Source organism: Mobula birostris, chromosome 1 (assembly GCF_030028105.1).
Source record: "Mobula birostris isolate sMobBir1 chromosome 1, sMobBir1.hap1, whole genome shotgun sequence".
Lineage (NCBI taxonomy): Eukaryota > Metazoa > Chordata > Chondrichthyes > Myliobatiformes > Myliobatidae > Mobula > Mobula birostris.
Window position 1 is genome coordinate 197,017,166 of NC_092370.1, and position 12,112 is coordinate 197,029,277.

Sequence of the window (12,112 nt, forward strand, 5' to 3'; positions counted from 1 at the left end):
GAAGATTACAAGCACACCAGTTTTGCAATGCATTGCAAAATGTCTGAATAAAGGCATATATAATTCTTATGCGCAAAGTGTCCGAAGTTATGCTGGACAGATCTATGCATATGCTACAAAGCCTCTTTTATGGTCAGTACTTGATACAAGGTGCATCTTCCAATGTTAAAGCAACAAAACGTATCTGAGTGCAATTAGTCTGCAAGCTACACCAACTATAAAAGAATAGACTATGGCAATAAGAAATACTTTGGTCATGTCTAGTGTACTAGTTTTTTACTGATGCACAGATATTCAGGAACTTTCAATTTTTGTAATAATGATTGTTGGTCAAAAAATTAATGAATTTAAAATGATTTGTAAGATGAACATGTTTCCTGAATAAATTTCTGCCAGCTTGTCGACAGAATGTGTGAACTGTCAGCAGCAACAGACATCTGTTTGCTTTTCTCACCATCTTTAAGTGGCAATTGGTATTGGTACTTTACTACTAAAAATATATTGATCTGAGACAGAATAAAGGAAATCTACTAACACACATTATATTAAAGTTTAATGCTTTTCCACAAAGACTAATATTATCAATCTTTCCATTGATAAAAAAACTCCAAATTTATTATTCATAAGTGACCAAAACACAATTAGACACATAGATTCTAACATGATAAATCATAATCCTCAATTTAAGAAAATAATTTAGCAGTGTAGCTATAAGTTGAGATTGCAAGATAAATAGGTTATCAAAACTGCATATTAAAATGTTAATCTATGTTGTCTTTAAACAATTGTTAGAAAAATGGAAAGTATTAGAAGTGCTTTATAAGAAAATGCTGCCAAGCATCAAAATATTTCAGCCCCGGAAGTATCATCACCATCTATTGTGCTTATGCTGCCAGATTGGTCTTCATTCATGGAGGGCAGAGTTACAGACATTTTCAAAGGACCCGCTTGAGGTTCAGGAGACCCTTCAACTTCTGTACCTTAGGAATAAAGGGAGAAAAAGAACTTATCAGATTCCATATAAATGAAAAACTAAACATACTTAGGTTGATACACATTTCCTTATCTACATGCGTGAAATAAATGAGAATTCCTTAGCTCTACGATCATTGTACGCCTACTTGATGGCTGAGATTGAGCCCAGTTTATGGAGAAAATGTATAAGGTTTTCTTGGCCATTTTCACCTGAATATCACATAACAGATCAGAGGAAAAGGATGAGCAAGCTAGGGCTTTTCTCTTTGGAGCAAAGTACGATGAGAGACAACTTGAGAGAGCTGTATAAGATGATAAGTGGCATAGATCGAGTAGACAGCCAGTGGCTTTTTCCCAGGATGGCAATAGTTAATATGAGACGACATCCTCTTAAAGTGATTGGAGGAAGGTAGAGGGGGGGATATCAGAGATAGGTTTTATATGGAGACCAGCAAGTGCATAAAACAAACTGTCAGGGGTGGTGCTAGAGGCAGATACATTGGGGCAGGTATACCCAACCTGGAGTCCAATGGACCACTTGCTTAATGGTATTGGTCCATGGCATAAAAAGGGTTGGGAACCTCTGCATTAGGGACATCTAAGATACTGCTGGATAGCCACATGGATGAAAGAGAAATGAAGGACTATCTGGGAGGGAAGGGTTAGACTGATTTTGGAGTAGGTTAAAAGGTTGGCACAACATCGTAGGCTGAAGAGCTTGTATGATTCTGTACTGTTCTATGTCCTACAACAGTCGTAAAATATGCAGTATAATAAATCTGTGAAAGGTAGCAATGTAAAACTGATTGCTACTTCTTGTTTACTGTCCAAAGAGAGGAGAAGTAGATCATTACTGACCTCAGCAGATGCACACCAAAAATTATCAAAGGAACATCAGGATCATGAGCATTATGAATACTCTACATCATTGACATATGTTCATAAGATGATAAAACAAATATTTGATAGTCATTTTTCCCAGGAGAGCTGCTGTCTTGCAAATGGTCATTCATTATGGCCTAATGGGGTATGGTGTGATGGGCAGCATGTGCAAAAAATCAGTCTCCAGGCTTGATTCATGCACCGATGTTCCTGGGACTGGATGGCCAGTAGGGTAATTGCTTGAGGATAAACTGATGGCCCCACAGCTGTTGCATCTTGCACTCCCCATTAGGTCCAGATGGAATGGAACATGGTCTAGGTAGCTGACATAAAGTTGCTTTTGATGTGCAGTAGTGAACCAGGCATTAGGACCAGATGTCAAAGAATTAAAAAAAAATTGACAGTATTACATCTGAAAAACTAAGCAACCCTGGCACATTTTCTCATTGGCAACACAATGATTTTTAGGGTGTGGTGCTGCTGTAAATGTTAGATTTCATTGCAGCCATTAAATGCTTTAAGTAGAAGAGCTCTTAAAATGTAACAATTTTAACCATTCTTTATTTCATCTCCCACACCCAAAAACCATAAATTCTGTCCTGAAAAGAAAGTAGTATTATGTTAAAAGAAATGTCAAAATAATTCAGATATAGCATTCTGTAAATTCAAAATCACCAACTATCTGCCGCCATAATTCAACACGTGTAGCAACATAGAGAAGAAACAGTATATTCTCTACTAGCAAGCATTTATTTGATCAGCACCAGGTGTTTGATATGTAAAATTGTTTCAAGTGTATCAGAAAGTAGCTCAGATATTATTTAACCAACTCTTCATTGCTTCTGATGACGATCTTGCACTATCTAACATATGGTCCTGTAATTAAATTTTTATTATTGTTATCATCATCATTATCATTCCTATTAAAGAATTTTTTTCACTGAACTAACACTGGACAAAGTAGAACAGTTAGTAATCCAGCAAAATGCAATGGCATTGTCTTGTGACCACACTGGCTTCCCAGTGATTTTTGCAGAGATAGTGAAAATTCCATGATAGTCTTTTGTCAATATCTAGTGTAGAGCTGAACATTTAATTACAGGGAGTGGATCATTAGAAAAATCTTGACTCTTGTCAAAAATGTCACATAAAATGCACAAAGCTTCTTATGGACATTTACTCATTAAATATCATGCCAGAAGGGCAAGATCTGTTATCAAATCATCAGATTTGTGTTGCTAGTCACAATTAATTTTAAGTATTTGGATTTCATGTGATACTTAAATTCCACAAGACAAGATCTATTTTTGAATTTAATAAAAACAAAAAAAACCACGAAGTATGGATATTGCCTCATGTTACAATAGTATTACAGTTTGAGTAGCCCTTGTCTGAAATGCTTGAGGGCATTAGTGTTTCAATTTCAGTTGTTTTTGGATTTTGGAGTATATACTGACTAGCTTGGGAGCACCATCATTTCTGACTCTGAATTTAAGCAGTCTTATACACATCACACATTTGTACTTAACGGTAAAAATTATTACATACTATTAATATAATGCAAACATAATGTGTGGAGGGTAACAAAAGCAGCATAGCGGCATCGGACTCAGCTGTTGAACAACAACAAACAACAAACAGGTCTTTCAGCATCCACTACAATGTCATGTTGTGATTAAAAGGTTACACTATACTATATTTGTGTTTTACTTTTTTTTAGGTTTTATGTAAGGTATAAAAACAACCAGCATTATAGACTTGTTCTGATGTTAGATTTTCATCACTGACAAATCTTGGCAAACTCATTAATGTATTTTTCTGCTGCTTCATGATCAACTGACGCTTTACCACTACAAATATTTAAAAATTTAATGCTGTGCCTTTTCTTAAATTTCTGCAACCAGCCTGCTGAATATTCAAATATCTTCAATTTTCGTTCATTGTGATAGATCTTTGCTTGTTTCATGATCAGCAGACATTTAAGTGGTGTACAAGAACATAAGAAATAGGAGCAGGAGTAGGCCATCTGGCCTATCGAGCCTTCTCCATCATTCAATAAGTTCATGGCTGAGCTGGCCACAGACCCATCTCCACCTACCTGCCTTTTTCCCATAACCCTAATTCTCGTACTATGCAAAAACCTATCCAACTTTGTCTTAAATATATTTACTGAGGTTTCATTGAGCAGAGAATTCCACAGATTCACCACTTTCTGGGAAAAGAAGTTCCTCCTCATCTCCGTCCTAAATCCACTCCCCCGAATCTTGAGGCTATGTCTCTTAGTTCTAGTCTCACCTACCAGTGGAAACAACTTTCCTGCCTCTATCTTATCCATCCTTCATAATTTTACATGTTTCTAAAAGGTCTCCTCTCATTTTTCTGAATTCCAGCAAGTACAGTCCCAGGTGACTCCATCTCTCCTCATAGTCTAACCCCTTCATTTCTGTAATCAACCTGGTGAACCTCCTCTGCACCACCTCCAAAGCCAGTATATCCTTCTTCAAGTAAGGAGACCATATCTGCACTCAGTACTCCAGTACTCTGACCAGTTGCAGCATAACCTCCCTGCTCTTAAATTCAATCCCTCTAGCAATGAAGGCCAGCATTCCATTTACTTTCTTAACAGCCTGCTGCACCTGCAAACCAACCTTTTGTGATTCATGCACAAGCACTCCCAAGTCCTTCTGCACAGCAGCATGCCGCAATTTTTTACCATTTAAATAATAATCTGCTTTCATTTTTCCTTCCAAAGTTGATGACCTTGCATTTACCAACATTGTACTCCATCTGTCAGACCCTTACCCATTCACTTAACCTTTCTATATCTCTCTACAGACTCTCCATATCTTCTGCACAATTTGCTTTTCCACTCAATTTAGTATCAATAGCAAACTTAGATACATTACATATGGTCCCCTCTTCCAGATTGTTAACGTATATTGTGAACAGTTGTGGGCCCAGCACCGAGCCCTGCGACACGCCGCTCACCACTGATTACCAACCAGAGTAACACCCATGTATCCCAACTCTCTGCTTTCTATTAGTTAATCAATTCTCTATTCATGCTAATACATCACCCCTAACTCTATGCATCCTTATCTTATGAATAAGTCTTTTGTGTGGCACCTTATCAAACACCTTCTGGAAATCCAAGAAATAACTCCATCTGTTCCCCTCTATCCACTGCGCTCATTATATCCTCAAAGAACTCCAGTAAGTTTGTCAAACAGGACCTGCCTTTGCTAAATCCATGCTGCATCTGCCTGATGGATCCATTTCTTCCAGATACCTCACTATTTCTTCTTTAATGATAGCTTCAAGCATTTTCTCAACTACAGACGTTAAACTAACTGGCCTATATTTACCTGACTTTTGCCTACATCCTTTTTTGAACAGTGGTGTTACATTCACCATCTTCCAATCTGCCAGGGTATGCCCAGAGTCCAGAGAATTTTGGTAAATCATCACCAAAGCCCCTCTATTGTAACTTCTGCTATTTCCTTCAGTACCCTGGGATGCAGTCTATCAGGACTGGGGACTTGTCTATCTTCAGGCCCACAAGTTTGCTTGGCACTACTTCTTTAGTGATAGCTATTGTATCAATGTCCTCACCTCCCATCGCATCCATAATATCTCTCTTTGGCACGTTAGATGTATCATCCACTGTGAAGACCGACACAAAATAGTCATTCAAAGCCTCGGCCATTTCCTCATTACCCAATATCAATTCACACTTCTAGTCCTCCAAGGAACCTACATTTATTTTATCTATCCTTTTCTGCTTTATATAATTATAAAAGGTTTTACTATCCATTTTTATATTTTGTGCTAGTTTATTTTCATAATCTAGCTTTCTTTTATTACTCGCTAAGTGGTTCTTTGTTGCTTTTTAAAGTTCTCCCAATCTTCCACTTTCCCACTACTCTTGGCAACTTTGTATGCACGAGCATTTAGTTTGATGTCTTCTTTTATTTCCTTAGTTATCCAAGGCTAGCTCTCCCCACCCTTACTGTCCTTGCTTTTAACTGGAATATACTTTTCTTGAGCACCGTGAAAAATCTCCTTGAAAGTCTTCCACCGTTCCTCAACTGTCCCACCATATAGTATGTTCACTCTGACGCTGACAAATACACATTTCAAGATCTTCATTTTTTGCTTAATGCAATGTTTTACATTTTTTTCATTAACTTTTGTTCATTATATATATAAGGTCACTTTTCAGAAATGTCTGTGGTGTGCAGAGACCTGCGCATCACCTGGGAGCCTTCCTAGTGTTTTGTGGAATTTGTGCTGTCACGTTAACACCCAAAAAAACTTTGGATTTCGGAAGTTTACGGAGTTGGATTTTCAGATAAGGAGTACTCAACCTGTATTCATTTTAGAAAACCAACTTCAAAGGGAGTACTTAAGGAAGTAAACCTTGCTTCCGTCCCCCTTTCTCAAGACACCCTAAAGACTTCCATATTCCTTTGCAAAGATGAGACAGGAAGCTGTGATATTTCAAGTATTATCAAAATAATTTTGAAAGTAGTTAATACTTCTAATTGTAGAAAAGATTAAAAAAATAGAATGGAAAAATGAAAAATTGGCCGGAATTATAAATATGCAGAATGGTAGCATTTGTACAAAAGTATTAGATTAAAAACTGGAATTTTAAAATCAAACTCCTGAAGCATTTTCAATTGCACTTGAATTCAATTATCTATTCAGCAACAAGAAATTGGAATTATTTTATTTTTTATAAGCAAACATATCTCTGCTTCCATTAAGAAAAGCACCTAGACTGTTCTTTTTACAGAGATCTGAAAGTGGACAGATAAATATTTGGAGGCACTTCCTTGTTCCTGCATCTGAGCATAATGGATCACCTGGAAGTTGTAAAAATAAGATCTGTGGTTATCCATTATGGATTGACCAAATTAATCACCTAAATATCCTTTCAGCTAATACAATTGTTCTGGTGGAAGCACTCTACTCTTAACTCAATTACTTTTTGATTGTCCATTTTACCTTGCTACATTGATTACTAAATAAAATGACTGAATAATTTTTTATTCAGAAAATGATGGAGGTAAATAAGAACATAACAGGGACACAAAAGGTGTAAAAATTAGAGTAGGTCTTTCAGTCCATTGAACCTAGTCTTCCATTCAACATGATCTTATGCAATATTCTATCGCAGTGTCATTTTCCTATCCTACATGCAAATCTCCTGATGACTGATATTCAGAAATATATTGAGTTTTGAATGTAATTAATTCAATAGGTTTCAATAGGTACATTTAATGTCAGAGTAATGTATACAATATACATCCTGAAATTCTATTTCTTTGCAAACATCCACGAAAACAGAGGAGTGCCCCAAATAATGAATGACATTTAAATGTTAGAACCCCAAAGCCCCCCAGCTCCCCCTCCCATGCATAAGCAGCAGCAAATGACGACCCCCCCCCCCCCAGCAGCAAAACAGCATCTGCACCCTCCACCGAGCACTTAGGCATTTAGCAAAGCATCAATAAAAACACTGACTTGCAGTACCCCAAAGACTACTTGTTCACCGGGTAATTCGACATGCCACAGGCTCTCTCTCTCTCCCTAATAAGGGAAAAAGAGGAGTCCCCATTTCACTCCACAAACATCCAAATAATGCAAAGATTCACCATTAGCTGAGTGAAGAAATTTCTCCTCATTTTGTTCCATAATGGCCTAACCTGTATTTTGAGATTGTGACACTTAGTGGTAGACTCCTTAGAAAGAGGAAATATTCTCCCCGAAGTCATCTGGTTGTCCACTAAATAAACATGTCACATAAGGAGACCAATCACTTTTCTAAACTCTAGAGGATAAAGGTCCATCCTACTCAATCTTTCTTCATATGATGGACTCAGCATCCCAGGAAAAGCCTGGAGAACCTTTGCTGCACTCCCTTTTCATCAGGTAAGGAGCTCAATACTCCAGATCCAGGCTCAATACGGCTATATAAGGTGCAAGAGCAAAGGTCCAAACACTTTGATTACAAAAATATTTGCAAAGTTTATATGGAGATTCAAGACACTGCAGACGTTGGAATCTGAAGCAAAGAGAGAGAAAAAAAACAAACTGCTGGAGGAACTCAGCAGGTCAGGGAGTTCCTGATGTAGGGTCTCAATCTGAAACATTGAGTATCTCTCTACCGTCATGGATGATGTCTGATTGCTGAGTTACTCCAGCAGTTTGTTTATTTGTAAAGTTTATATCACTGTCCGATCCATTAAAAACCTACAATCTTGAAGGCATTAAAAACTCTTTTACTAAGCTATGCTGTCACTTGTCAAGATGTTTCATAAATCAAAAAAATTATCTAAGGCTACAACTTCCTGCAAACAAATAGGCAAATTACTAGCACCTGTGAGAAATTGTGCATCATTCCCACTCTGAAAGACTTGGAACAATATTATTTACATGTTTTCTCTTAATACTCGATTCTACTGACTTTGACATCAATCGCTTTCAACTACACACTTTAAATACCTAACAAACCTGTTGTCACAGATGGTGTTCTCGAAGTACAAATGCTATCTTCTTAAGCTTGAATGGAGCACCTGGGGCCATTTAACGCAACATTATCCAACTTTCAAGGATCATTGACAGATTGTTCCTTGAGCGTACTAAGTCTAGCTGATATGTGGTTCATCATTACAAGATATTTTTGAAAGCCAGATGGCACTCTGAAGTAGAACAGGTCACCTCAAAACATCTCTCTCAATGCAATTTGCATTTCTTTGATGATCACATTTTCTCCTTAGTTATGTTACAAGAAAAGCATTTTGCTCATATACATTTGATATGTGTCACTTGTTAAGATGAAAACTGCTATTCTGCATTAACTTTGATTTTACAAACTGATTTCCCTGTTGTGCATAAAATACAAATTATATCACAGGTGATGAAATGCATTTTAAAAGTTTTCTGAATTTTATATATTAGACGTAGTGCATAAGGATTTATGATTTATTCAAACATCATTGTACGTTTTGCAATTCAGAATCAGAATCAGGTTTATTATCACCGGCATTGGCATGAAATGTGTTAACTTAGCAGCAGCAGTTCAATGCAATACGTAATATAGAAGAGAAAAAGAAAAATAATAATAATTAATAAATAAATAAATACATCAGTTGTTGGAGCTGACTACTCCGTTTCCCATCCCACCTGGCCTTGAGCAGTAACATGCTGCATATACTTCTGTAAACTAGGAAGAATATAGTACTAAAAGGCATTTTCTTCATTTTTACAGCAAACGGGATAGCTAAACTGAAAAAGACAACAGCAATTTTGAATACTGATCCTAGTCTAGCTAAAATGGACAGAGCATTTTAAACACAATCAATGCAACTTAAAATTGGGAGTAATGCAATCAAATTATTTAAATTCCTTACATTCCACGGAGATTTCCTTTACTGTTGGGCCATGGCATTGAATATACATATCAATAAAACCAAACCATGTTTGCCCAGTCATTTATGTTATGTCTGTTCTTTAACAAAGACAAACTTGCATGGGTAAAAATGCTGCAACTATTTTATTTACAGTTTACAGAATGGCTTAAACTTCACCACATTTTACTCCAGGACTCTCTAGTCCACCAAGAGCCTATGTGTCCCCTTCACCAATGTCACTTCCAGTTCCGGGTGAACCACCCACATTGCCCACTGGGAACTAAAGTTCTTTAATGAGAAAATCTGCACACAAAATGCTATATGAACTCAGAAGGCCAGGAAAAGAGCAAACAGTCAACGTTTTGGTGAGTTCCTCCAGCATTTTGTGTGTTGCTTGGATTTCCAGCATCTGCAGATTTTCTCACCTTTGTACTACTGCTACATTGCAAAGTTTCTTCCCTTTGACGGGATTTCAGTAAAACCCTCTCTCACTGCTCCCCCCGTAATCTCTGCTGCCTTCCGACTTTCGACCATATGCTCACCCAAACCCACAACCAGTCGTGATGAAGGGTCTCAGCTGGAAATGTTAACTGTTTACACTCTTTTATAGATGCTGCCTGACCTGCTGAGTTCCTCCAGCATTTTGTATGTGTTGACTGAAGTTCTTTACCATGTACACACATAATAACACACCATCACCCTTTAAAGGAAAACAAACACAATACAATGTCCTCATAAGTCTGCAAAGCATAATAATGTTTTCCTAAGATTTTTACATTAACTTCAATTGTAATAAGCAAATACAGTCCCCCATTCACTCAGCCACTCTCAATCTGTCACTGTGGCGGCTTAACGAACCCTTTTGGATTGTTACTTGTTTCCACTGATATCTTGCTTTCACTTGCTGCATTAATACCAGTGTCCTTTTGAGAACTCTGATCTATGTATTCAATTCTTTCACATCCTTTTGCCAAGATTTTATCTGTTCGCCTTTGCTTTTGTTCTTGTTGTTCTTGCCTCATAATGGAGCCCTGGAATACATCCATGTCATCAGTGAATCTTTGCACAAGTTCCAACTGAGTCTGTCTCAATTAATGGAGCTCCTTCTGTTGGCTGTATATCATAGACTGCAACTCCTCCTGTCGGTCTGTGCTGACTTGTTGCTATAGTTCTGACCTGTGTGTTCTCCCCATCTTTTTTTATTTTTCCTCTCCAACTTCGGAGAGAATCGTGGAGGTATTTTTGATTTCCAGTCTTAAACTGGAGTTGATGAGAGACAGATTTTAAACTACAGCTGCGTGATGTAGCAAAACCGGCGACTTCTTCATCATGATCACTCTGTTCCACACTGGAATCCTGACTGTCGTGGTGGTGTAGCTGGTACAGATGTCTCTGGAAGGTAGAGTTCTTCTGCTTCTCCTGTACAACCCCTCTGGATCTCTCCTGAATGCTATTATGAGTTTCTCGAGTTAAATCAGGTAAGCATCTGAGCCCTTCAAAGACATCTGCGTACTCTTTATTGAGTATTGCCTGGTCATCTCTAGTCTGTTAAGCCCCTACAAAAACTCTTCACAAAAAGTTAAGCTTTTCACATTTTTCTAATATTGGCTGGATTCTCTTTTCTACATCCAGTAGCCATGCCTTTAGGTGCTGCCCCTTGTGCTTCAAGGTCACTATACAAATCCTTTTACTGTAACATTCTCTCCATTATAGACAGTCACTTTTAACTTCACTGGGTAAATCTTGCTCTTTACTTTGAGGGTCTTGTAATCATCCATGGATAACAGATTCACCTGGGCTCCTGTGTCAAGCTTGAATGGAATTATTGTCTCATTTGCAGTCACTGGAACAATCCATTCTGTCTCACCAACAGTCTGCAGAGAATCTACAAAGAGTTCTTCCATCTCCTCAGCAACTGTGTGCACCTTTCTCTTGGTAGCTTTGCTGCACTTTACGAAATGATTCCTCTTCCCAATTAGCTGCAGTTACCACTTGATCCCACTTCTTTACTATGCTGTTGCTTTGGGAAACACCTTGTGCTCTGCCCCTCTGTCTTCATAGCATGCACTGTTGGTTCTGCCCTGTGCAGCTCTTTAGCTTGAGATTAGACCGTACGACCATAACACACAGGAGCAGAATTAGACCATCTGGCCCATCGAGTCTGCTCCGCCATTCAATTATGGCTAATCCTTGTTTTTTTTCTTCTCCTCAACCCCAGATGCTGGCCTTCTCCCTGTAACCTTTGATGCCATGTCCAATCAAGAACCTATCAATCTCTGCCTTAAATACACCCAACGACCTGGCCTCCACAGCTGCATGTGGCAACAACTTCCACAAATTTACCACCCTTTGGTGAAAGAAATTTCTCCACATCTCTGTTTTGATAGGGTGCTTGAGGCTGTGCTCCCTTGTCCCAGACTCTCCCACCATGGGAACCATCCTTTCCACGTCTACTCTGTCTAGGCCTTTCAACATTCGAAAGGTTTCAATGAGATTCCCCCTCATGCTTCTGAATTCCAGCAAGTACAGACCCAGAGCCATTAAACGTTCCTCGTATGATAACCCTTTCATTCCTGGAATCATCCATGTGAACCTCTCCGATGCCAGCACATCTTTTCTGAGATGAGGGGCCCAAAACTGTTCACAATAAGCAAGATGAGGCCTCACCAGTGCCTTATAAAGCCTCAACATCACATCCTTCTAGACCTCTTGAAATGAATGCTAACATGGCATTTGCCTTCCTCACCACCAACCTGACCTGCGAGTTAACCTTTAGGTGTTCTGCACAAGGACTCCCAAGTCCCTTTGCATCTCAGATTTTCAGATTTTCTCCTTGT

General features: G+C 38.3%; 1 protein-coding gene across 1 annotated transcript in view; it reads right to left on the minus strand.

Moving 5' to 3' along the window:
• Window positions 1-611: 611 nt before the first annotated feature.
• The window catches only part of kiaa0586 (KIAA0586 ortholog), a 551,477-nt gene continuing 539,976 nt past the window's right edge, over window positions 612-12,112 (minus strand). The window contains exon 31 of the mRNA XM_072267986.1: window positions 612-980. Within this exon, the coding sequence (XP_072124087.1) occupies window positions 841-980 (140 nt within the window). The 3' untranslated portion in view covers window positions 612-840. The remainder of the gene's footprint in view (window positions 981-12,112) is intronic.